The sequence below is a fragment of the Phragmites australis genome, chromosome 20 (assembly GCF_958298935.1).
Source record: "Phragmites australis chromosome 20, lpPhrAust1.1, whole genome shotgun sequence".
NCBI lineage: Eukaryota > Viridiplantae > Streptophyta > Magnoliopsida > Poales > Poaceae > Phragmites > Phragmites australis.
Genome location: NC_084940.1, coordinates 15,053,433 through 15,081,232, shown reverse-complemented (window position 1 = coordinate 15,081,232; position 27,800 = coordinate 15,053,433). Strand labels below are relative to the sequence as shown.

At 41.9% G+C, this 27,800-nt stretch overlaps 1 protein-coding gene across 4 annotated transcripts; it reads left to right on the top strand.

The window, feature by feature from the left end:
* The first annotated feature begins 1,080 nt into the window (after nt 1-1,080).
* LOC133901567 (uncharacterized) lies at nt 1,081-12,134 on the top strand. 4 transcript variants are annotated; one of them, XM_062342920.1, is made up of 17 exons: nt 1,081-1,311; nt 6,149-6,518; nt 6,667-6,796; nt 6,994-7,143; nt 7,292-7,408; nt 7,481-7,565; nt 7,780-7,888; nt 7,986-8,053; nt 8,151-8,276; nt 8,357-9,279; nt 9,615-9,818; nt 9,916-9,976; nt 10,289-10,402; nt 10,669-10,782; nt 10,856-10,933; nt 11,681-11,824; nt 11,963-12,134. In XM_062342920.1, the coding sequence occupies exons 3-16, from the start codon at nt 6,681-6,683 to the stop codon at nt 11,699-11,701; spliced, it is 2,286 nt and encodes a 761-aa protein (XP_062198904.1). In that variant the 5' UTR covers nt 1,081-1,311; nt 6,149-6,518; nt 6,667-6,680; the 3' UTR covers nt 11,702-11,824; nt 11,963-12,134. The 4 variants fall into 4 exon arrangements, with proteins under 4 accessions (XP_062198904.1, XP_062198902.1, XP_062198906.1 ...); XM_062342918.1 differs by lacking the exon at nt 6,149-6,518; XM_062342921.1 differs by lacking the exons at nt 1,081-1,311; nt 6,149-6,518 and adding an exon at nt 2,166-2,303.
* Nucleotides 12,135-27,800: the final 15,666 nt, after the last annotated feature.

Here is a 27,800-nt window from a genome sequence, read left to right as displayed (position 1 = left end):
CTTCAAAATCATAAATGTTTAGCCGTACTTAGAATTTTTCAACTCAAAATAAAAATAAAAGTATTATCGGTGACGACTAACTGTGTTGGGGAAGTACAAGATCCATCTTATCCACCTCTGGTGGCATGCGAACTTTTGCCCCCTTAGATGAAGGAAGGCGTTGCCACCTTGTGGCAACCGGTGAGATGGCACGGAGAGGTGGCATAGTGGAACCTTGTAGCAACATCAGAAAATGTAGGCCTGAGAGCAACAAGGGGAAGGATGGTTTCCAAAAATGAACGATCTCAACCAAATCATCTTTGTGACAAGCAAAGTATCTAGTTATTTTGAGCCCATTCTACACTTGTATTTATAGATTAAATGAACTAGAGTCGCTCAATGGGTATCTATTGGCCGGCGCGCTTGCAGCCTACCAACTCGGGTTGTCTGTCCACAATCTTATTATTGTGTGCCTTCTATACTTCTTGTGACTTTCTAGCGATTTAAATCAATGGCAAACTTAGTGACTACTGGGATTAGAGAAGGTTCTCAGGATGCAGACAAGCCAAATGGAGGATGAAATGCATCAGCGTAGCAGCAGGAGGCGAAGGACCGCCAGTAGGCCAAATCTGGGTGGGATGGCATGACATGCCACATTAGCATAGCGGGGGGCGGGAAGCACGGATCCGAGTGAGGACACTACTAGAGGGAGGGGAGTGAGTTGATTTTGTCAATGACGGGATGGAGGTGAAAGAAGCTCTGCAAGGTTAGAGAAAGAAGAAGGCACGGTGAGCACTTGATGCAAATTGAATGGTCCAAATTCTTCGGCTGATTCAATAGAAGGGAAAAAAAGGGTACGGCCACCCTATTTTTTAATGAAATACTGTATAAGTGCTTCGCATACTCTCTACGTTAATTACCCAAGCATCTTTGCTCCAAACTTCCAATTACAATACATGGGTTAATCCACACACTTGTTATAGCTGTATTTGAGAGTCATGATTTTTCCTATCTAGACGGGGTCTTCGAATTATCATGGCTAAGACCAAATTTTAAACGTGTGTAGCACACAATTTCCGCGTGCTAGACATTTCCGCTTCCTCGGCGCTCCTGTGGGCCCTGTCTCCGTCTCATTTCTCTGACTCCTGCCCTCCTTGCCGTTACCTCCTGTGGCGAGGGTTTCAAGCCGGCGGCGGCGGGGCCTCCATCCCCACCCGTTCGCGCCGCCGTCTCCCTGTCCCGGGCGCCGATTGCCGCCGGCGCGGGAGGCCGATAGCCGGGCCGTCCTTGCCGCTGGGCACCCCTCCGTCCTCGCAAGCCAGCCTCGGCGAGGTAACTCTTCCATGCCGCATTTCGTTGCCACGGCAACAGTCTGCGTCCTCTCTCCAGTCAAGTCCCGCTATAGTGATTTGCGGTCCTTTCCTGGCGGAGGGCGAGGTGGTAGTATCTCGGGATGGCGGATTGGGGGCGGTACTCTTGGATGGCCTTGGCTGTTGCGATGGGCCAGGGGATTCGATCGGTGTGTCAATTATGCAGCCTCAGTTCCCAAACTAGGATCGTCTTCTCATGCGCGGATGCACCGGTTTTTCCATTCTGTTGCTACGCATGCTTTGTAGATGTATATTGCATCTGTTTATGTGATTACAATCTGACAACTTGTTGAGAACTCTTAGGCCATGCCAATGGTGTTTGGTCTTCCAAAAATGGCATTGCCGGAATGCTGTTTTGGCAGCCTCCGTGTGGATCGAGGGATTAGGGGTCCTGTTTATTGTACGAGATAGATGTTAAGGAAATGGTCGAAGCTGAAAGCCAGTCACAATGAAATCATTGCTTCACAAGTGTTGATTCTTAGTCACCTATTATGGCTATTCCTAGGGTTTCTAGTTTGGGAGATCCATGACATGCTTGATTTTGTGGCTTCGTCATTTACTATTTAGATGAGGGGTTATGGCTTCTTAGGGCCTGTTTGTTTGAGCTTCTGCTTTTGGCTTTTCTGAAAAGCTGTACTTTTGATTTTTCTGAAAAGCTGTTTTTGGAAGTAAGCTGTTGGCTTCTACAATAAATTTTTGGCTTCTCGGCACATAAATTCTCAGAAAAGCTACTCTCAACGAGCTTCTCAGCTTCTAGTTCATTTTCCTCAGAAGCAGCTTCTGGCTTCTCCAGAAGCCACTGGCTTCTGGGCTTTTGACAGAAGCAGAAGCCAGAAGCAGCTGGAAACAAACAGGCCCTTAAAGTAATGATTTGCCTATCAATAAGGCTTCCAAATTTTCAGTCTGTGTTGTTCGAAGCTTCCACTACCACTATGTATGAACTTCTTCATGGTGGTAAGTTTCCACTTTTTGATGGAGAATTTAAACTTTCCATTTTTGCCTATCTCACTTCTTCTGTAGCTGTTGGTGGAGGAATTTTATCTCTTGCTGCCTTGATGGTGATTTATATGTGCTATGGTGCATGGAAACATTGAAAACTTAACTGCCAAAATGAATTGTTATCATGTAGAGGGTACATCCCATATATGTGAGAGCATAGGACTATATACCATGGTGACAAATCATTCACAGGACACGTGTATTGTCATCCAGAGTTTACTTCCAAGATAGTAGGTACAGGTAACCATGTACGCTGCCCCACTACAGTCACATGTTGGCAAGGGCAAGGTACAGTGGCACTGCTTGCTGGACTCCCGCTTACTTTCATGGCAGCTATCGCCGGTGCATGAGTGGCTCCACAACCATCTCTTCTCCCTATTGGCATGAACCAAAACAATACGTATCGGTAGACTATGTTGGTGTTGAGGCAGACACAATGTCTCCAAATCAGACTAGTAATAACGATAGGTTCGAATCAGAAACAAACACACAAAGAAGTTAGTTTGATTTAATTGTGATGTCGATGTTGCCTAGTAGGAGACTTCTTGTACTTCGATGTCTTACTAATTTGGAAAAGGTCTACTTTTGGTCAAAAATTAAACCCTTCCTAGTGTCTAATTTACCTACTCCAATATCATTACTTTAGGTATTTTGAATATCAAACAAGTACAAATTGCATCTCAAGGCTTGTTTTGTGGACTATTTTGGGTGACATGGCCACCATGCCATCGATGTCGCCTTATCATCTGCCACGTCATAAACTAACCCCGCATGTCAGTTGAATCCTCTTTCCATCACTCTCTCATCTCTGACTCTCTCCCTCATACCTTGTCACTCCATTTCTCTTCCAAATAGCGACCACGACCAATTGGCTTCCACAACGCTCGTTTGGGCTGGATATTGTCCCTAAAATTTATAATCTTAGTTTTGAGGTGGCATGGAGCAAATCTATATGTAGTTTCCAATGCACGCTCGCTATGGACCAAGGAGGCCCCTGCATATGGGCTAGGGTCTTGGCCGATCAACAGGTTAACTATATGGTGTGGGAGTGCCCATGTTCGCGCTAAGGAAGTGGTCCAGTACAGGGCTAAGCAGCTAGCTACGACCAGGAATAGCAAGTTGTCTTGTTCAAATGCATTGCCTTGTAGTTGGAGCGATGCTACCAAGGTCCATAGCTCTGCATTCTTTTGTGCGAGCCATAAACATTCAAAGCTGAAGGAGAAGCCCCACTCAGTGTCACACTCGCTAGGGCAACAATCCTGAGTGCAAGAACGAAGCATTACCATCGATGGGGTTTGCGCTCGCTAGGGGCAATGAAGTTGCTAGTCGGAGAAGAGAGACGAGGACGGAGACAGAGTAAAATAGAGAGTTGGAGAAGAGAAGTGGGGAGGCTGAGACGTGGGCCCATGTTTCTCGGAATTTTAAGGCCACATCAGCTGATATCCCACTAGGATACCATGTCATCCAAAACAACTCACAAAACCAACCTTGGACTTGATTTGCACCAGTTTTGGTCTTTGATAGGCTAAAGTAAGCAGTACTCCAGTTTAAGGTGAAAATTGACACTAAGGAGAGTTGAGGGACCTAATGAAGACTTTTTCCTATTAATTTGCTATTAGTTTGTTGTACTACTAACTCTGTTAACACTTTATGTGGTTTTTTAATGTTAGGAATATAGAGTCCTTATCCTTTACGTATGGGTTATTAGAGTCCTTTCCCTATGTTATCTCACGTACTCTATATATTGCCCCATCGGCTACCATTGAATACAAATTATTATTCCTAATATGGTATTAGAGTTAGATTTTTCTCCTCAACCGCAACTCGCCCTAAACCCTAGATTTTTTTCTACCCGTCAGCTTCTCCCCCTGGTCCTTGCCGACTCCTTCCTAGTGCCGGCTCTTCTTTGTCAGCCGCCTCCGCCGGTCACTGTGCTCGAGTCCGCACCGGTGCTCGGCTCAGGATGGCGTCTGTGACGTGCGTGTAGCACAGATCGCATCCTCCATCCATTGCTTGTTGCTTGTCGGTCCGATTCCATGATTGCCGTCGCCAATGCGCCTCCTCTCCGGGGCCTCATTTGTCTCTCCATCGCAGCCTTCGTTCGCTTTGGGACTGGTCCCCTCTCCTCCGCTGTCGTCGGGGCCTCGTCTAGTGCCGTTGGCTGACTCTTCAAGATCCCTCACGGCTCTTTGAGATCTGTCGGGCTTCTTCGCCGCCAGGTTCTGGCTCCTCCATCGTGCTCCTCTGCTAAGCTCCTCCGTTGCCCGCTCAACCACCACCCGTCATGTGGCTTCGATCATCCGTCGCTTCGCTCCTCGCTTTCCTCAGTGTGGGTTCTTGCCGACACCCTCGCCACCAGACCGTCAGATTCGGCTCGACAGCTGCCGCCGCCGCGAGGTGCTACTGGGTGATCTCCAAGCCATCTCAATGCTCTTGTTGCGGCAACTTCGAGGGCTGGCTTTTTGCTTGGGAGTGGCAACTTCGTGTTGAGCTAGTCCAGGTGCTTTGTGGTCTACTTATTGTTGGCATTCTACTGTGATGGTCCCTCGATGGACGCTTTCTCTTGCTAGTCTTGTTTCTTCTACCGTCATTGCTAGTATCTCTATTTTTCTTTAGAGTTTTTGCTTCCGTTGTATCCATCCAAGTCTATTTTCTCTTTGTGTTCGTCTATGCTGTGTGAGTCCATATATTCCTTTATCAATTAGTCGTTTTCTTTTGTGGTTAGCCAAATATTTATCTTTGTTTGGCTAATCCTTTCTTGTCGTTATTGATGCAACAATGACATCTAGGTCTTTTCGTAGCTTTAGTGACGACTTCGTTTGTTGTCTTGCTACTCGTCTTTGCTTTGTTTGCAATTCCTAATCTAGGGCATTCTTTTGTTATCTTGGTCTTTATATAGCTTTAGTGGCAATTTCGTTTGTCATCTTGCTACTCATCGTCACTTTGTTGCGATTCTTGACCAAGGGCATTCTTTTATTTGTCATCATCACAACTCTACTCATGTGCTTCGTTTGCACTACTTCGGCTTGATTCGACAGGATTACAAATGCTCCACTCTATGATGGCTTTTAATAGATATATTTTCAAATGCAACACTATTGCATACGCCTTGCATTTGAGGGGTGTTAGGAATATAGAGTCATTATCCTTTACGACTTTACGTGTAGGTTATTAGAGTCCTTTCACTGTACTCTCTCATGTACTATATATTGCCCCATTGGGGCTACCATTGAATACAAGTTGCTATTCGTAACATTTAAAACTTGTTTGATTGGGTAATTTCAAAGAGGGGATATATTGTGCTGTTCATTGTTCAATGGTCAATTTTTTTGAGAACTCACCATGGCCTTTCACCATTTTTGGCCAACATGCCAAGTCAGCTAGAAGTTCTTTATGTGTACATATTTTTTTTTTTCAGAGAAGGCAAGTTGAAGTTAGGTCAAGTGATGATTGATTGTGGTGGAGTTTGGGTTCTTTTTGTCTTTTTCGTATCTCTGCTCTGTTGAATGGGTGCTCTCTTTCGCCCAATAGGCTATACCTATACATCCAACATGAATCTCCCTGTGACAATGCATCCAATTGCTGGTGTAATTGTTTCATCACTCGCACAACTATATGTTTTTCTACTTGCCGCTAGTCATATCGCTTAGACCCCCCTAATGGACTTGAAATTATTGCCTGGTTGATACATTTCTTTCTCTAAATGGCAAGATCTCAGTCTAGAGAACACACTTAATTTGTATGTTATATGGATGTGGCATATGCTGAAGGAAGACAATTTGAATGTTTTCTGTTTGCAGTGTCCTGCTTTGTCAGCACACATCCAGTGGAAATGGCATGTTGGGTTCAACTTTTTCTGTGATCTCCATGAGAATTAATCCTTGAAACAGCAATGATTAATCTCAAATAAGCTTAAATGAGCAAACATGTCATAAGATTATAAAATATTCAAATAAACAATGGAAATATACTGGTATAACAAACCATAACAGGAAGGTGGGCAAGATCCATCGACTATGCATAGTAAGTTCACATAAAAAAATATAATTATTTTCATATGGTTGGATCTTTGCACTGAAGAATTTTTCAAATGGAAGAATCTCCTGAAAACTTACTTGGAGTTGATTGTTGCAAATCAGGAAACAGCATTTGTCATCACCATTATGCTAGGTATATTTGGACCATATAACTTCCTGAGGTGTCAGATTCTGATGTTTGGGCTAGTATCGTCTTTATTTGGTTGAAGCGTTTTCAAATGCATCATCCTGGAAAAAATGTTCATAGCTATCTTTTATCTGGCTTGTTAAATTAATTTTAGGTGGGATATATTAAATGCCTGAAATGACTGAAAGTTGGGTAGAAGGCTCAAAGCATGCCCCAGCTCCAGAATCAGTTTCTTGTTCGGTTTCGAGATATCAAACATTATCAGAAAGAAGATCAAGGCAAAGGTAAATTGATGCTAATATATCATTGTTTTCTATCATTTTGGGCTAGAGGAACTTCTGTTGTATTCTGTGACAATAAATTTTCTGAGGGTCCACCACTACTATGTTAATAAAAAGTATAAGATATAAGAATATTCCCAACTAACTCCAATGCAATCTTCTGCTGAATGTAACTTTTTTTCCCCCTTTCTTGTTACCAGAAACATTTTTCATATATTAGCCCAGCGGGAGGTCTCAACTCAAACAAAACATCAAGCTAAAAGGCTTTGGACCAAATCTCCAAGATGTGATGATGGTTCTGTTGAGTTAAAGTTTTTTTCTACAGATGCTCGGCATGATCTCTTTTCTTGGTAATGGAATTTTCTTTTAACCAAGATGAATATTTAAGAACAATTCTTATTAGTAGTATTTCATCTCTATATTGAGATAAATGTTCGAACTGTTTGCTATACTTCTATCATTTGATTGGGTAAGCTTTTTATACCTTAATTTTTACAGGGCTGAATCACAGTCCTTGCATCGCTGGTCAGCTAAATATTGCCCTCTTGTGCCTGCTCCGAGGTCAACTATTGCAGCTGCGTTCAGTCCTGATGGGAGAACACTTGCATCCACGCAGTAGGTTAATTTACTTTATATATGTCTGACCTATGCTGAAGAACAATTAGACTAACTGCTCTTTATTACCAGTGGTGATCACACTGTTAAAATAATTGACTACCAAACCGGGAAATGTTTGAAAGAGTTGCTCGGACATCAACGCACTCCATGGGTGGTATGGGCAGCATACTTTTTCTTACTATATTTTGTTTCTAGTATGTGCTTTAAAGCTATTATAAATAAATAGCATAATAGTAACCTGGTTCTTAATATTTCTTTAATAATCACTGGGTTAAATAATACCATTTCACCACAAACTTATTATTTCAGGGAAGCAATATAAAGGTAAAATTAATAGTTTTTTTTATTAAGGTGCTGTTCTATTGCAGGTTAGGTACCATCCATTACATTCTGATATCGTTGCCAGCGGAAGTTTGGATCATGAAGTTCGTCTCTGGGATGCTAAAACATCACACTGCATTGGAGAACACTTCTTCTGTAATCTCTCTTGACAGACTCATTGTCATTATTTTTGGGTATTCATGGGTATTTCTCGAGTAGCACTCTTTAACTTTTCATTAGATTCCTTTTGCAGATAGGCCTATTGCGTCTATTGCGTTTCATGCCACGGGGGAGCTTCTGGCAGTTGCATCAGGTCACAAAGTGAGACCTTTCTGTTGAATTTATGAAAGAATCAAGTTTTTCTGTAAATTGTTAAAGTAATATACACTAATGTTCAAATTGTGAACACACGTGTCAGTTGTTCATTTGGGACTACAGCAAGCAAGCTGAAGCTTTGGACCCAGCAATGATACTGAAAACCCGCCGTTCACTGAGAGCTGTCCATTTTCATCCCCATGGTGCCCCATATCTACTGACGGCAGAGGTAGAATTTTGCGTCAACAGCATTTATGTTTTTCCTAGCTTCTATTTTCCGTTAAAACTCATCCAGAGGTTCATTGGCAGGTTAACGACCTTGATTCTGGAGATTCAACACTGACCCCTGCAACATCTTCTGGCTATTCGAACTGTTGTTCAGCTGTGATTTTGGCAAACATTAACTCAATGTGCTGTCCTCATCTTGAGTCTAGGTTGTCATCATCTTGCTTGCTCTGGCCTGCATATCTTAGGGATGACGGAATCATATGTCCGCTTTGCAATGATCGGGATATTGATTCAATCAATGTGCAGCAGGGATCATCATCTTTAGTGCAAAATTCACTGCTGTCAGATGCTGAAAATCAAGAGATTAGTCAGTTGGTTACGTCTATGGATGCATGCCCTGGAGAAACAGGTGTGGCTAATGATGATGATTCAGTTTCAACATCTTTATATGCTGGAACTGAAATGTATACTGTCAGAGTGCAATCTAACTCAAGAGTGTACGGTGGAAGTGCTGCTACTAATGAAAGGTTTAGGGAGAGAGATGGCACAGAAACATCCCACTTGAGCAGAAATATCCCAAATCCAGAAATAGTTCTGCATTCAAGACCTGATGGCCCAAGTGGTATGCCAATGGATCGGTTCACAACATCTAGTGGATTACCATACATGCATAATTTAGAGCATGTAGATGTTTCATCATCAGTTCCAGCTACTGCTGGCAATTTTATTGGGTCAAGACGGCATTATACCTCACACCCTGATCTGATGGCCTCTGTACCTGGGGTTGGAAGTTTGCTTCTGGGTACTCAAATTGATGAAGCTGTGGTTCATGCTGTCTCATTAGGTGTTGGGTCAGAACTACCTACCTCGCTGTTTGATGGTAGTGGTACTGAACTACCTTGTACAGTGAAACTTAGAATATGGCGGCACAACATCAAGGATCCGTGTGTTGCATTTGAGCTTGGGACATGCCGCTTGACAATTTCTCACGCTGTACTTTGCAGGTGCTCTGATGTGCCCCACCCCCCCCCCCCAAAAAAAATAAAAAAAAAATAAAAATAAAAAATAAAAATAAAAAATCCTGTGTAACATACCTAGATCTTTTCATGTTGTTTGTTGATTAAACTGGTACATTGGACTACACAAAATATACTGATTCTCTACTCTGTTTTTATGCTCCTGAATGGGTGCATTGCTTGTTTTGGCCAGCAGCAGTTATACAAAACTTTGTCATTTAGCTGTGTTGGTGGCTTTGAGTTTCATTATCATGTTTGATGAATTCTTTGCTGTAGTTGAGTTTTGAGACTTATTTGCTTACTTGAAGTATCAATTACTGCAGTGAAATGGGCACCCATTTTTCCCCTTGTGGACGATTTTTGGTTGCTTGTGTTGCATGCATGCTGCCACAAACAGAAGGTGACCATGGAAGCCAGTTACCTGTGCAGTATGATTCTACTGGGGCTGGAACATCTCCTACTCGGCATCCACTTCCCTCGCACCAAATTATATATGAGCTTCGAGTTTATTCTCTTGAGGAGGCAACGCAAGTTTTCTTACTGCTGTTTTTTCACAATCTTTATCTGGCTATTGTTTGCAGATGGACTTGTTAATTCATAATTTTTTCTATGTGTCCTTTGTAGGTTCGGCACGGTTCTTGCGTCTAGAGCAATAAGGGCTGCTAACTGCTTAACTTCCATTCAGGTTTTTTTCTTTCCATTTTTCCCTGGTAGGGTTTCAGCATTTTCTTTTTGCAGGGTATTTGCTTGTTTAAAGCGGTAAATATTTGTTGCCACATATTCCTTCTCTTCCGAGACCAATAACATCTCTTAGGGTTATTCTCTATCTCAGAAATTATTCTGTCATCTCTACTCTTCATCAACAGCCTGTAGCGTCTCAGGCCAATACATAATAAATATTGGGTTTTATAATTCTTCTGTTCTGATTATTAAATTTTGGATTCATTCGAGGGAAGCTTTTTAATCATCTGCACCATGACATTTTCATTTGCTGCAGTTTTCACCTACATCGGAACACATACTATTGGCATATGGTCGTTGTCATAAGTCACTGCTTAGGAGCGTTTTCATGGATGGGGAGACCATAGTTCCTGTGTACACTGTTTTGGAGGTAGATATTGTTGAGTTACCCTAAACCATATGTTGGTTAGACCACTATACGAATTAGTAAATTATTTTACAGAAACACTAGCTAAGTTGCTCTCATGATACTTGTTTCTGATGCTTGGAAATAGATGCAGTTTACTCACTATAATTTACAGTTGAGGTATCTATTGAAATACTGCTGGGTTTTGCTCCAATTGTCAAAATGCCACTGAAAATTTTCAAAATTATCTAGGTTATGAGCTGACATCATTGTTCTGTCCACTGCCATAGGTGTATAGAGTCTCAGACATGGAGCTTGTAAGAGTTCTTCCTAGTGCTTTAGATGAAGTCAATGTTGCATGTTTTCATCCTTCCCCTGGAGCAGGTCTTGTTTATGGGACTAAGGTGAGATACAAGTTAGATCAACAACAAAGATGGAGCAAATATATGCATTGCTGATGCTTATGGTGAATGACAGGAAGGGAAGCTCAGGATTCTTCAACACAATGGTGGAAGCATGGGGCTGAATTTCTTTGCTGGGCAAAATATGCTTGAGGTAGCACTTACCATCAATATTTTTTTTTGGTCTTTGATATACTTAGATATCCTAGACATAATGGTCTTTTTTGTTGATCTTTCCCAGCATATATACTTTGCATCAGGTCTTGATTAACCAGGTTCAAGCATTTTTTATTTTTTGAGTGGCAGTGTGAGTTATAAACATAAAGTGGATTATTATTCAGAGAACAGTATATTATCTTTTAGTTAGTGTTTTACTGTGTCCAATCTACCATTTGCAAGGATTCCAGTTTACTACTTGGCTAGTATAAGCAGCGCATGTTAGTTCAACTTTATTTGGACATTTGACGGGTGCAAACTTGAGGCTGGCTTGGGCTGGAACCATTAATACGTTTTTTCCTCATTTATGATGCCCCTGACAGTTGGATTCTCTGGTTTACGGCCCCTCTGTGCAGGGTTAGACTCGAAATGCGCCCCGGGGGGGGGGGGGGGGAGGGCTTGGCTAGTCCCCCCTTTCTTAGAAGTACACAAAACCATGTTTAATCTTAAGCTTCTTATGTTAAGGTTAAATACATTGAGTTCGGCTTATGCTAGGCCCAAACCAGCAAAAACTCAATTTTGCTATAGCCTTGAGCTTTTAATAGATATCTTGTCTGATTGCTCATTATTGCAAACTGCTATTATTACATGTATTCGATTCAATCATAAAAGTTAAGCTTGTAATTGCTAGCATTTATGTTAATTATATGAGTTAAACTTTATGTTTATTTGTTTGTCATTGTAGGTTCAGAGGCATGCACTGTAACACGGAACATAATTATTGCATTGCATGCTTACAATGCTTACATTTCCCGAGAACTACGTCTACAACATCCTGGAAAAGTTTGCACCACTAGACGGGTTTGAATTGATATGCTTCCATGTGAAGGTAATTTTTAGATTGTTGCAATTCTGTTCTTTTTTTTTTTCTGGAATGGATTATTTGACTAGCAAAGAGCAATCAATCGTGAAACCTGTTCTAATTGCACATAGTTGACTGCACGGTAACGATTGACTCTTGTTACAGGAACTTTCCTCAGCAGACTTTCGTCTCTGTCCAAGAGGTTCTGACTGAAAACATCAAATTTCAGCCTCCAACAACTCTGATTGATATGGATTTTTTTTTAGTTACTAACAATATTGCATTGACACTGTGCTAAACTGTTGTACCGTTGTCGAAGACTTTACTGCTCCTCTAAGTGTGACTAACTTGAGTAAGAAGCTTCCTATTAAAGATGACCAAATGGGTCACTCGGGTCAGCCCGGTACGGGCTCGGCACGGCCCGATAGGGCTGTTTACTGTAACAGGCCGTGTCGTACCGGTCCGCGTGCCGAGTCGTCGGCTCACGGCACGGCCCAGCTTTTACCGTGCTGGGTCGGCTCTCGTTACGACGGGCCCGTTCGGCAGATGGGCTCGGCCGGCACGACGGAGGCACGACGGGCCTGTTCGGCACGACGGGCCTGGCCGGTATGGTGGAGGCATGACGGGCCAGGTTGGCATGGTGGAGGCACGATGGGCCCGGTCAGCACGGTGGAGGCACGCTCAACCCGTTAGCACTTCGAAAATAGGAAAAAAATAAAAAATAGCTAAAAATTCCAAAAAATCAAAAAATTATAGAAAATAAATAAATAAGAGCTTTATTGATTGGCTGCCTCGTTAAAAACTTTTCTACTAGAAGAAAAAAAGAGTATAATCTATGGTTATGCTGTAAAAATTATATGGTTTTATTAGAAATCTCAGAATTTTGTTTGCAATATTTAATATGCTTCCTTAAATGTCCCGTTTCATTTGGAGATCTAGCACCTAATTTAATGTTGCATATATTACACTTAGCAAATCTTATTTGTTTCTTGTCAATTTCTCTAAAGACCTTTTTAAAATGTTGTCACACCCATGACTATACATGCGAGTTTTCGACGTTTTGATCCATGAATTGAAATATGGAATTGATTTCTTGATGTGAAGTGGCTACTGGCTACTTAGCTAGCAACTAAGAAAAGAGATGGGTGGTCGATGAGATCACATAGAGTTTGAGATGATATTTATAGGTAAGACGAGAGGTGGGTGGGGGTGGGGTCGTGAGGGTCATTTAAAAAAAATAAAGAAAAAATATTAATAAAATAAAAAATTTAGAAATAATAGGGACACATAATTAATTCTAAAAATGAGCTTTATTGATAGATTACCTTATTAAAAATCTTTCTAGCAAAGGAAAAAAAAGAGTACAACCTAGTTCAGTAAATTTGAAATTACACGTTCTCATTAGCATCTAGATACAAATTTTGGAAATTACACGTTCTCATCACCATCTAGATACAAATTTTGGAATGATTTTTCAAGCTCAGTGTTTTCTGTAGTGTGTTGCATTCGTGCTTCAGCTTGTTCCTAATCTTTTATTATGGTGAGTATTTTAATTATCTTATTTGATAGATTTGTTTTTCTCTCTTCTACTATCCTTCTAGTAAGACTGAAGATAGCTTTTTTTAGATACATGAACCATTAACAAATCTTGCGCTAACAGTGAAAGCACTAGATAATTCGTCTTTCATGCCATCATTGCAGTGTGTTGAAGTTTTCTTGTTCATGGCTGATAACGTCACTGTCGATGAAGGTAGTTAGCTCCCCTCCGGATGTTGGAATTCTGGTCTAAACTTTTTGATTAAGAACTTGCACCAAAGTCTACAACTACTTGAGATATTTTTTCAACAATATTTTCATCGGTATGCGCGTTGTCAATCAACCGAAAATCGATTATTCTCTTTTCTAATTTTCAATCATTATTAACAAAATGAGCAACCACGCTAAGATAATCCTCTCTAGCTCTACCTGCCTATATGTCCGAGATCAAAGCAACTGAAAATGTACATGTTTGCAATATTTTTTTAAGCTTGCTACGACACGCATTGTAGTATTTTATCATATTCCTACTAGTTGTTTGTCTAGAAACATGCGTGAACCTAGGATTATGAGCTTGCTTAATGTAATCTTCAAATGCAGCAAATTCACCAATATTGAGTGGTATATCCGCTCTTGTACTGAAGCGACATAGCTCTTTTCGAGTATTGGCAGAGTCGTACTTCCAATGACGAACAGAGCCGTCGGAGTTGTACTGCAACACCGTCTGCTTCATGGCTGCTCCATTCTTTCGCTTGCAACTTGTGGTGTGCCTATTCAAGTGCTCTGTTTCACCCGAGGTGTTTGCAGATAATTCATGTTTACAAATATAACACCTAGCATACCTGATACTTACCCCATCGTCCTCTTTGTAGAACTTTTCAAAGTCTTGCCAAACTTCGGAAGTACCGGCTCTTGATCTTTTAGATCCGGTGCTTGCTAATGTGTGTGCACTTGTAGAGCCTGACGATGGAGGTGCTGCTCTATCACCTGCATGTGAACCAACCGGAGGTTTACCGTTGGGTCCATCATCACCTGTAGCACTGGTATCAAAGGGGCCGTAGTCCGCTATGAGTCATTGGAGAAAAAATCATGATCTATGGATGTATCATGATCATCGGTATCCATGATCAATGTCTAATGACACTAAAAAATTGTGAATATTCAGAGTTAGAAATAATCAAGTAATAAAACTAATAACAAAATAAGACTCAACAACGATGCAAAAAAATCACCAAGATTTCTTCAACTTCAAGACAGCAGGTCAGCAGGATGACGGTTTTGGAATTGCTCGGATTTTTTTGCAACAATTCAAACTAATTTTACCAAATTATCGCTAATTCTCAAGAACTTTGAGACAAGAATGAGAGGAGGAAACAAGAGAAAAAAATGGTGTTGCTGGTGTGGAATGGAAGAGCAGGGTGCTCCTCTATTTATAGGTGAAAAATAGTGATTTTTGCAAAAAATTTCGAATTTTTTTAGCTCAAACGGTCACAAAATGACTATAAAATTCAAAAATATCAGGTTAACGGGTTAAACAGGTCGGCCCGTTTAACCCGTTAACCCGCGTACCCCCATGTGCCCGTCGTGCCCCCACGTGCCGGCCGGGCCATGCCCCGCGGGCTGGGCCGTGCCGTGCCGGCCCGGCCGTGTCGTGGGCTGCCGCGTGCCGAGTCGGCGCGGCGGGCCGTGCCGTGACGGGCCGTCGCGTGTTCGGGTCGTGTCGTGCCGTGCCAGCCCGGTCGTGCCTCCTGGGCCGTCGCGTGCCCGGGTCGTGCTGTGCCGGCCTGACCGTGCCTCTTGGGCCGCCGCGTGCCCAGGCCGTGCTCGTGCCGGCCCGGGCTGGGCTGTGCCCGTGCTGGCCCGAAATATTCGGGCCGCGCCGTGCCGCACACTCGGCACAGGCACGGCCCGAAGCTTCGTGCCGTGCCGGCCCGACCCATTTATGCTCAGGTCGGGCCGTGTTTGGGTCGTGCCAATAGTATCGTGCCTCGGGCTGGCCCATGTTGCACGGTCCATTTGGACATTTTTACTTCCTGTAAACACAAAAGCAATCAAAGAAATGGAACAATTTACGATTTGCCACTTAATAAGTGCCTGTTCTATGATATGCCATCAATTGTAGGACCTGATCTACATGTTATTGACACACTAATGGTATATCGTAGAATAAACAACTTATTCAGTGGCAAATAGTAGAATCTTCCTAAAGAAATTGTTGCCTCAAGAAGCATCAATTACTAATGGCTACTTCTATCGAGAAATGTATTGCTAAGTATATCTGAGAAAATTTTTGAATTAGAAAATAACATTGTTAACCCAGGTTACAAATATACGAATCATCAATAATTCAAGGTAGAGGTAATATATCAATATAGGTTCTACCTATATAACCCGATATTGGAACTCTAATATTCATGTCTTATATAAACAGTAATTTATCAATTTAGACTTCACATGATTCAAATTATAAGATGAAATATGTTTATATACTTGTCTTGTTGCTCCGTCACCTGTCTGACGTTTTTTGCGCGGTACTCACAAAACTCTGGTGGTTTGGTATCGCATTCGATCACTTGTGTGAGGATCGATGACATACTAAGATAGGGGTGAATTAGGATGACGTCCTAAGATAGGGGTGAATTATGACACTTAAAATTATTTTTACTCAAAACAATACAAAATAAATCTATATCAATTTCTATCTAAATGTGTTCTATATTTATCTAGTGTATCTACTTTACCGATCAAAGCGCTTGCAACGAACCTATCTAAGAAGGTAAATTGTAAGTAAGTAAATACGGAAACATAAATAAGATAGAGAGAGTAAACTCGGCATAAGGATTTTTTTTCCTATAGTATCGATGATATGAATACCACCCTTAGTCTACGTTGGAGCTCTACAAAGGATATGGTTCCGGTCACGACCTTTGAGTCACCAAGTCACAAAGACAAGACCTCCGTCCGGATGAGCCACCGTGGCAAGATCTCACCACTAGCCTCTCTTCTGCTTCCTTGCCGTTGTGATCACTTCACATCAAGTCAGAGAGTCAACAAGCTGCCTTATCCTCCGCCAGTCGAGCCAATGCAACCCTCTCTGGAAAATATACTCCGATGTATAAATCTTCAAAGCACCGGACCTTCCGGTGAGGTCACTACATTCTCCCCTTTATCAACAATGCACCGGTGCATTCCTCCGATATGTTCAAATCAATCATCGGACTATCTGACGGGGTCTTATTCTTCTTCATCTTTGCACTGTTCATTGTCCGGTGTATTGTCCGGTGCACTTCTCTTCATTACAGGACCTTCCGCCGTGTTGACCTTCGATCTTCAATAGCTGCAACCTTCTCTGGTAGAAATGCTCCGGTGTGTATCCTCCTCTGAGCACCGGATCATTTGGTGAGGTCAAATGCCTCTGGACACAATGCTCCGGTGTGTTCAACCGGACCATCCGGTGAAGTCATTTCTCCTGAGACCTTTTCCAATTCAACCAAATTTTGTCTCGGCTTAAGTGACTTCTTCATGTATTACATCCATAAGACTTACTAACATATATTCTAGACAAATATGTTAGTCCCAATAACTATATTGTCATTAATCACCAAAATTACAATCATGGTTTAGTAGGGCCATTTTTGCTACAACTTGGATAGTCTTCGTTTCACTCTCTAAATAAATCAATAATGCATCACATATACAAATAAATGATAGAAAAACATGCATATGATGCATGTTTGAATAACATCAAAGTGTCATTTTTTAAAAATATTTGTAAAAAATCGACAAACGACTTGGGTTGGAAACGGATAAGACGTCCTAAGTTCATAAGGCTTCAAGCAGCTGGTGGTCAGACCTGATCTCTAGGCGGTTAGACCGGCCCTAGTGGCGGTTTGACTCATGACTACGGAGTTTGACTAAGGTTTTGACCTACAATTGGTGGTCAGACCTTGAGTCCTTACCGATAGCACCTTAGGTAGGTCGCCGACGAAGGCTTCCGTGATGCTTTTGACTACAAAGGGCACTAAAGCGCTATAGGAGATTAGTGGAGTTTTTCTAGGCTGGTTTGGATAATATTCATCGAGCTAAACTTAGAAAGCTCTATGGATGTGATCTAGGCTAGGGTGGAGCTCAAGTCTAAATGGAATGGGGACCGATTAGGGCTCAAGAACAACTGAAAAATAGTAGGAGATGTCCCACCTTAGCATAAGGAAGTTCTCTATTAGAGAGGATCACTCCAGGGTAGCTTTGATTTGAATATCGGGCACCGGGGTGGTGTACGGGTTTGGGGTGGATGAATCCACATAGAAACGCCTTCGGCGAAGAGGAGGAAGGGGATGAGCTCCAGGAAGTCCTCGAGTACCTTGGGGAAGTTCTCTTTGTCAATCTCCGGCTATCGAATACGTCGAGGTGAATCTCTCCTTCTCTCTCTAGGGTTGAGTGAAGAGTGAGTGAGAGTGAGAAGTGAGAGAGAGATTGAGAGAGTTGGTCGATTCTTTAAGTGGGCACTCTGTGCCCTGGTGGTCAGATAGCGAGAGCTCTCGATCAGATCGCGGGAACAGCTTTTTTTTTTTCCTTTTTCTATTCTTCTTCTCTAAAGTTTTGGGGGTTTTCCTAAAGATCTCTAAACTATTTTTTACTCACAAATATACTCACAATGAGGTGGAGAAAACTCGTAAAGGTTCTAAACGTAAAACCTTTGAAATCCGACTAAACGTTTAAAATATTAATTATACACGTAAAATATAATGTCGTGATGATTATGCATACTTAATTACGTAATTAACGTTTTGGGATGTGACAACCCCCTTTAACCCCCTTTAAAAGAATCTCGTCTCGAGGTTCGGCAAATTCAGGGAGAAGATGACAATGATGAAGTGTACTGGATTTTTCCATAATTGGAAAATAATTATGTCGATTTTCATCGACGGGACAAGACCGCTGCTAAGCTCGGTCATCGGACCTTCACGTGCATTGGCGGTCATACTACAACTAAGCTCGGTCAGACCGCGACATGGTTGGACTGTTGGTACGGCAGTTAGATCGCAAATTGTTCATAGAGTTTTTGGTTCTGATGGTCGAACCGCGACGCTAGGGTGATCAGACCACCCAGGAACAGAGAGTGAAATGGGTTTTGAATGCTTCTGGCGGTCAGACTGGCAAAGGCGTGGTTGGACCGCCAGGAGTGTATTTTTCTGGCTGAAACAGTTTCTAAGCGATTTCCTTTGGGAACAAACTTTTTGACCAACATGATAATGAACTATAGACATGTGAGATGCTCAACTTATGCATAATTGAAACACTCAACTTATGCATAATTGAAACAATACTCACAAGTTTTCAAAAAGATTGGGAAACTCGGAGCGGATTCGATCCTCATGCTCCCAAGTAGCCTCATCTTCCGAGTGATTGCTTCATTGCACTTTAACAAACTTGATAGAGTAATGTCAGGTCTTGCGTTCCGCTTCATCCAAAATATGTATGGGTTGCTCGCAATAAGAGAGATTCGACTGTAAATCTTGATTTGCAACGTCAATGACTTCGGTTGGGACTCGAAGACATTTCTTTAATTGCGAGATGTGGAACACATTGTGTACGGCGGAGAGGAATGGAGGTAAGTCCAACTGATATACCATCTCTCCTCGCCAAGCGATAATTTGGAAATGTCCCACATATCGAGGTGCTAATTTCTCTCTGACTTGAAAGCGTCGAATTCCCTTGAGAAGAGACATCTTAAGATAGACGAAATCCCCAATAGTGAACACAAGTTCTCGTTGGCGGCGATTCATATAGCCCTTCTGACGAGATTGAGCCGTGAGAAGACACTTGTGAATGGTCAGAACATCTTTTTCAGCTTCTTTGACCAAATCTAGGTACAGAAAAGCTTTCACCGAACTCAGACCAATTCAACGGATTTCGGAACCTTCACCCATAGAGAGCTTCGAATGGTGATATTTTAATGCTCGATTGGTAACTATTGTTGTAGGAGAACTCGGCAAACGCAAACAAATCTTCCACTTCTTCCCATATGTGAGAGCACAAGCTTGCAACATGTCTTTCAGGAATTTGATCCACTCTCTCTGTTTGACCATCGGTTTGAGGATAGTAGGCGGTGTTATGGAAGAGTTCAGTTCTCCTGACTTCATGAAGGCTCTTTCAAAAATTAGAGGTGTACTAGGTGCCTCTATCGGAGACGATCTTCTTCAAAATTCCACGAAGGCTAACAACTCGAGTGAGGTATAGCTCCGCATACTACTTGTTCGAGTACATTGTCTTAACGGGAAAGAAATGACCTAACTTGGTCAATCGGTCAACAGTGACTCAGATCGAGTCACACCCTCGAGAGGTTTTAGGTAATTCGGTAATGAAATCCATACCGATCTCCTCCCACTTCTTGGAGGGAATATGTAAGGACTGGAGTGTACTGGTCGGCTTGAGGTGTTTGGCCTTCACTCTTCGGTAAATATCACACTCATCTACATATCGAGCAATTTCACAATTCAGGCAGGTTCACCAAAATATTGGTTTGTGATCTTGATACTCCTCGGATGAATGGATAACAAAGAATTATGAGCTTCATCCAGAATCTTTTTCCTCAATGTATCAACCCTCAAAACCACTAGTCTCTTCCCAAACCACAAGATACCTTGATTATCTTTAGAAAAACAGGAAGCATCGTAATAGACGTCAAAACCCTTGTCCACTTCAGCCTGAGCAAGAACGGGAGCGGTCGTGAGCATGTTCTTCAAGGTTTAGAAAGCTGACTCATATTCGTTTGACCACTCGAATGCACTTCCTTGCTTCAAAAGCTCTGTCATGGGCTTGAAGATCTTGAAGAAGTTCTCGATGAACCGGCAGTAGTAACTCACAAGTCCGAGAAAACTCTTGATGTCGGTGACACTCTTGGATTGAACCCAGTTGAGAACCTCTTGTACTTTTCTTGGGTCAACGACAAACCCAGAAAACAACCTCTTTGAGCCAGAACTCGCACTTTCTAAACATGGCATAGAGACTGTGATCTCGAAATCTGCCAAGAACAACTTGGAGATGCTTAGAATGTTCTTCTTCAGTCTTGCAGTATATGAGGATATCATCGATGAAAACCACGACAAACTTGTTGAGTTCCTCCATGAAGTTTGTTTTTATCAAATACATGAAGAATGCTGGTGCATTGGTAAGGCCGAAAGATATAATGGTATACTCGTAAAGCCTGTAACGAGCAGGGAAAACCGTCTTAGGAATATCCTCCGATCGGATCTTTATTTGGTGGTAGCCTAACCTCAAATCAATCTTGGAGAAAACCTGAGCACCGATCAATTGATCAAACAAAATATCAATCTGAAGAAGTGGATATTTGTTCTTGACAGTGACCTCATTTAACAGACAGTAATCAACACATATCCGTAGAGTTTGGTCCTTCTTTTTCACAAAGAGCGACTGGCATCCCTAAGGTGAGGAGCTCGGTCGAATGAAACCCTTTGAGAGCAACTCATGAAATTGCTTCTTCATGTCGGCCAACTCATTTGGAGGCATCCAGTAAGACCTCATTGAAATTGGGGTCGTTCCAGGCAAAAGGTCAATAGAGAATTTTACTTCTTAATCAGGTGGTATTTCCAGCAATTCTTCTGAAAAGACATTGGGAAACTCGCACACGACGGGAATATTCAAGAGATCTATGGTGGTGACAACCTTAAGAGCATAAAGACAAGGATCAACTTTCTTAAGCTTCAGATGGACTTGGTGCCAGATAGATCATTAAGTGTGATAGTCCTCTTAGCACAATCAATAACGGTCTTATTCTTGGCAAGCCAACTCAATTCCAAAATAACATCTATGCCCTTGAGTTGATTACTACCAGATTTGCGACAAAGGTTATCCCATTTATGAGAATCAACGCCTTAGACATAATTAGATCGGTAACGATGTTGGCTCCGGATGCTTCTATGAGATAGGGTCTAGGGGTAGTGTTAACCCTTAGCTTGTGATGTCGAGTATTGTTTCTTGTTATAAATGAATAAGAAGCTCCAGAATCAAAGAGAACAGAGGCAGGATGTGAATTCACAACATACTCATCAAGACGTTGACACCCTCGTGAGCTTTTTCGGCAGTGGTGTAGTTGACACGACCACGCTTGGGAACTTGCGCATGCTAGGTGACTTGTTGAGGGGGTTGCACCAGTAGTGGTGGCCTTGGAGAAATCACCATAGCTCATGGCTTCGGGAAATGGCAATCCTGTGCAAAGTCACACGCCTACAGTTATAGCATGGGCTTGTGGGGCCACCTATCACACTCCGTTGAGATCCTGCATGTCTTGGAGGTTGTTCTTGCGAAGAGGAGGATGGACATCACACTACCCACATTGGTCGTGGAGTAGTCGAAGTCGGCATGTGAGATGGAGGAGGTTGACTCATCATCCGTGGACGTTGAGAGCTCTCGCCCATGGTAGGCGATAGAACTCTCTTGCGCTTCTCCTCCTCCCTGTTGGTTCTTCATCTTGAACTTAACTATACGGGGGGTGCTCACCAACTTGTTAAAGTTGACAAACTCATGAGCTGATAGACAGTCTTGCATCTTGGAGAAGAGGCCATTCATGAAATGATATTGCTTCTTCATGTCAGTTTTAACCTCTTTCGGCACATATTGTGCAAGGTGGTTAAACACCTGCATGTACTCCATAACAGATATGCCTCTCTACTGGAGGTCCATTAATTCCCACCTCTTGATTTACATTATTCCCTTAGGGATATGATAGTTGCAAAAGGTTCCGCGAAACTTGGCCTAAGACACACGGTGATTGGCAGTGTGCTCCACATAGTTGGACCACCATGCGCTAGCAACACCCTGAAGTTGATGGGTCACAAATAGAGCCTTCTTGTAGTCCTCGCACTTGAGAAGCCCGAGCTTCTGCTTAATGGTACGAAGCCAATGATTCGTATCAAGAGGATCTTCAACATGTGTGAAGGTGGGTGGCTGAGTCCAAAGAAAGTCAGCAAAGTCATCGCGGCGTCCGTCTTCACCTCCTCCATGAGGGGCCGTATTGCACATGAGAGTTTCGAGGAGAGTCGCCTAACCTTGACATTTTTGCTCAATTTGCATTAAGATGTCTACCATGTTCAATAGTCGAGACGGTATTGGATTGTTCTTATTAGAACCCTCAGGAAGATATATGAGATTTTGGCGGGTTCTCGTCCTGTTAGTAACGACAAAATAAAAAAGAGGTGAAAGGTTAAACTCTGACTTGATAGAAATGGCATCAATCAGATCCGAGCAAGTGATGCACACTAGAGCATTATATAATAGGGAAAATGTATGATCAAAGGTATAATAGAACTACAGCAAACACGCAACCTAGCTCACAATTCTCAAAGCGTTCTGTACAAGTGTCAGTAGTTAGATCGCAAGCTGGCGGTTAGACTGCTGGCATTGGTGGTCAGGCCGCTACATGGCAGTCAAATCGCTAAAAGGTCTGGCGCCAGCAACGGTCTTTCCACAGCAATTCCCCCACAACGAAATCTTTCAACTATGAAAGCGATTCGACCCGACGACCACGATCGTCATTTAGATAAGGTCACGAACATATCACACTTAGGGGCATAGTATAGCTAATTAATTGTTCAAAAGCTAACGAAAAAGTGGGTACATCCTATTCACTTCTCTTATCTTCACCATCTTAGGACCACTTGCCAAAAGCGATCATCCTTAAACTATTAAGAAGGAGATGAGTCAGGAATCAAGATTAAACATGTTACCAACAAGAAGATGTATGACAAAATCTAAGACAAGGTGAGGAATAAAGTAGAGCAAATACTTAGAACCTAAAGATTAACTTTAGTGTGTTGCTTTAGTGATGTTGACATATTTTTATTAAGCTACATCCTAAGTATTTTTTGCTACTTCATTAAACCAAGCTCTGATACCACGATGTGGGAAACTGTCTAAATAGTATTTTAATTAATCATTGAGTCAATCATTTACATAATCACGACCGCAATGATTAATCAGAATAACATTCTATAGTCTCGACATGTGTTTTATGTCTAAGATTGGAACACACGTCTTTTCAATATATGTCATCATAACAAAGATTAATAAAGAGCGAGTAATGAAATTATATTACAAGTCTTTAGAGGATTATCATTTACAGTAATTTACAACGCACGAACACTAGGAGGATAAAAGAACCGACTCATCTCCTAGCTAAAGATACTACACGATGGAAAACAAAATCTACGAACAATAAAAGATGGATGGAGCTATTTGCCCTGAGGCATCACCCTAAAACCTCGTCACTCGAGTAGTTTGCACTACTCATGCCTATCACCTACATCGACGAACGTGAAGTAACCAAACACTAGCTTCTCCTCACATATAGCACCTGTAAAAATAGCGTGAGTACCAAAGTACTTGCAAGAATTAATCCATGATAGGCATATATAATAATTCGACTCTAAGGATTATACATTTGGATGATTTAGTAAGGAATCGGCCATAAGGTTAAGTAGATTCATACACAAAAGCAATTTTGACACAAAAGTATGAACATGTACACTTAACCACACATACCTTTCTATCTTGAGATCCATAACACAAACATATATGTAACAGAACCATCTTATCTTATAAATAGCCATCACTGACTATTTCCTAACATACCATACAATCATCCCACATCGGTACTCTACAATTGCTGCAAATGAACAGAAGCATGCTTATGATCGAGAGCATAGCAATTCAAATTGTTTTTACACCCTATAGGGGTACATCTTGCCCCACACGTCATGAGGACCCTTCGACTTGCGTGACCACACAGGTCCACACAAGGAGATATTTGTGACAACCTTTTCCATTTAAGCTCCGACTGATTAGGACATGCACCTTTAGGTGCAGGGGTCATCTAGAACTATTCTTAGAGCAAACTAGATACTACTACAAGTCTATTATGCCCATAACACCTGAGACATTCAAGCCAAAGGATCATAGCTACACAAGGTATTTGGATCATCCTTCCCATAATTAGATACGTGGTTAGTACAGAAAGTACTAAAACCAACTGCAACAATAGCCAGTGCTTAAACGATGCAAGCGGTCTATGGTATCCGGGTTCCTCTCTTAACCCACCCTAGCACCGTCCACATCTTGCCTCATTCTCACAACTCATACTTCTCAATATCATTATTATCCTTGTGAACAAGAAATAAGCCATAAGCTCACGAACAATGGTTGAACCATCGCTCGACTTCTATCGAGGACCTATGCATTGCTAAGTATATTAGAGAGAAATTTAAATTAGAAAACAACATTGTTAACCCAGGTTACAAGGATATGAATCATCAACAATTTAAAGTAGAGGTAATGCATCAACATAGGTTATACCCCTATAACCCAACATTGGAACTCTAACATGCATATCTTACATAAGCAGTAACTTATCAATGTAGGCTCCATATGATCCAAATTATGAGGTGAAATATGCTTATATGCTTGCCTTGCTGCTTCGACGCCTGTCTGACACTTCCTGCGCAACAGTCACAGAACTCCGATGGTTCAGTGTCGCCTTCGACCACTTTGATAGTCGACGCGTCACTCTCTAAATAAACCAAGAATGCATCGTATAAATAAATAAATGACGAAAAAGTGTGCATATGATGCATGCTTAAATAATAATAAAATATTGTGTTTCGAAAACATTTGCAAAATATCGATAAACAACTCGGGTTGGAAAAGGTTTAAACCTCGGACAAGATGTCTTAAGTTTATAAGGCTTCGAGCAGCTAGCGGTCAGATCAGCAGTATAGCGGTGGTCAGACCGTCGACGTGCATAGTGTTTTGTATTCTGGCGGTCAGACTGGACCCTTAGGTGGTCATATCATGTGGTCTAGTAGTCAGACCAGTCATAGTGGCAGTTTGACTCCTGACTACGGAGTTTGACTAAGATTTTGACCTACAACTGATGGTAAGACCACGAGTCCCTGCCAGCAGCACCTTAGCTAGATCACTGACGAAGGATCTGGGCATGCCTTCAACTACGAAGGGTACCAAAGTGCTCTAGGAGACTAGTGGAGTGCTTCTAGGGTGGTTTGGACAATATTTACCAAGCCAAACTTGAAAAGCTCCATGGATGGGATTTAGGCTAGGGTGGAGCTCGAGTCTAAATGGTATGTGGACCGATTAGGGCTCGAAAATGATAGGAAAATAGTAGTAGATGTCTTACCTTAACGTAGGGAAGCTTTCTATTAGAGGCGATCACTTCGAGGAAGCTCCAATTTGGAGATCGGGGATGGATGAATCCACATAGAAATGTCGCCGGCGAAGAGGAGGAAGGGGATGAGCTCGGAGAAGTCCTTGAGGAGCTTGTGGAAGTTCTCCCTATCGATCTTCGGTCGTCAAACACGTCGAGGCGCATTGCGTCCTGGTGGTCGGATCGTGAGAGCTCCCGATCAGACCGTGGGAACAATCTTTTTTCTTTTTATATTCTTTTTCTTCTCAAAAGTTTTTTGGGTTTTCCTAAAGATCTCTAGACTATTTTTACTCACAAATATACTCATATTGAGGTCGGGAAAACGCGTACAGGTTTCAAACGTAAAATATTTAAAATCCGATTGAACATTTAAAATAATAATTATACATGTAGAACATAATATCATGATGATTATATATACTTAATTACATAATTAACGTTTTGAGATGTGACATGGATGCGCGTTGCAGTTTGTTTCAAGATGTTGAAACGAATTTTTCCAATGTGGCAGCTGTTCATGTAGCTATATTGCAGCATAGTGACAACGTGAGTTTGTTTACTATTGTGTATTACTTTGAGGCCCTGTTTGGATTGGAGGAGCAGAAAACAAAGGAATGAGGAAAGTTTAATCGAAGAAATCCATGTTCTCGTCTAAAGTCTAAGATCCTGCTCTTGTCTTCTCTCTCTCTCTCACACACATAAAGGCGAGCCAATCTCGACCATGGTCCATTGCTGTGCAATTAGGTCAGCGTATGTCCGATTGGCGGTGGAAGGGGCTTCGACGCGAAATATCTAGAGCTCGGTGCAGCGGCTCGCAATACATAATTACGTTGAACATGTACCAATGACACTATATATCTTCAATACATATATTTACTTGTTTTGTGCCTCTTGAATTTCGAGTTTAGCTTTTTTTCCATTATACATTAATTTTTTCTTTTTCCTCATTTAATTGTTTGGCACATCAGGTTACATCATATATGAATGTACATTTAATATCTAAGATATACGCCAATTTGAAGCATTAAGAGTAGCCTAACGCGTCGATGATGGTGTGTGGGGAACCGTCCAAATAGTACTTGAATTAATCATTAAGTCGATTATTTACTTAATCATGAATTCAACGATTAACCCGAATACCGCTCCGGTAGTCCCGGCACGTATTTTGTGCCCAAGATCGGAACATATGCCTTCCAACATAATACATCACAACATAGCTTAATAAAGAGCAAGTAATTAACAATATATTACAGGTTCTTTAAACATGCAACAGTTTCCAACAATTTACAGCAAAAAGGAAATAACAACTACACAGTGGAAGAAACCTATACAACAAAAGAGAGAGCGGTGCCACATGCTCTTAGGCACCATCCCAAAAGTACGACCTCCTAGAGTAGGATGAATTACTCTTGCCTGCCACCCTGATTGGCAGGTACGAAGTAGCCAAAGACAGCCTCTTCATCGGCAGCAGCAATACCTGCATCAACTTAAGGGCAGTATCCTGAGTATGAAGGTACTCGCAAGACTTACACAATATGCGTATATAATATTCCGACTTCAAGAATTATGCATTGAACTATTAGCAAGGACAGACCATAAGGTTAAGTAAAACATATGCAGTAAGCAAACTAGACATATATGTGCAAGCACCTATACTTAACCAAACATGCCATTCTGCCCTGCAATAACTAACTGAACACAAATAAAACTGTAACATAAATGTAACATAAGTATTTGAACATATAAGAAAGCTGAACCAACTCATCCATCACCATAATAACCGAACCATCAACCACATATCTGAACCATTAACCACATATGAGAACTCTACGACCGGGTGCAAATGAAACAATAGCATGTTCATGATCGAGAGCGTGACAGTTTGAACTATTTATACACCCTGCATGGGGATACTCCTGGACCCACACAACACGAGGACCATACGGCTTGTGTCACCCGCTAAAGTGCACACAAGGGGTACTCGTGACAACCTTTCCCAACCAGCCCCAACTGTGTGGATCATGCATCACTCGGCGCGGTAGTACTAGAACTACTCCCGGAGCAAACTAGTACCACTTACAAGCCCGTCCGCTCACACCGTCGATGTTCAGGCCCACAAAGCCATAACTGCGAAGGTATTCAACTCGCCTTACCATTAGATCGGCATGTGATGAGTAAGGTAAGTGCTAAAGCCAACTACCTCAACGATCGGCCTTAAACGATGCAAGCGGT

Excerpts from the sequence above, each read along its gene's own strand:
- LOC133901567 (XM_062342918.1), top strand. The coding sequence starts at position 6,681 with ATGCCTGAAATGACTGAAAGTTGGGTAGAAGGCTCAAAGCATGCCCCA. Across the intron at positions 6,797-6,993 it reads GAAAGAAGATCAAGGCAAAG|AAACATTTTTCATATATTAG; the intron begins GTAAATTGATGC and ends TCTTGTTACCAG. Across the intron at positions 9,819-9,915 it reads TATTCTCTTGAGGAGGCAAC|GTTCGGCACGGTTCTTGCGT; the intron begins GCAAGTTTTCTT and ends TGTCCTTTGTAG.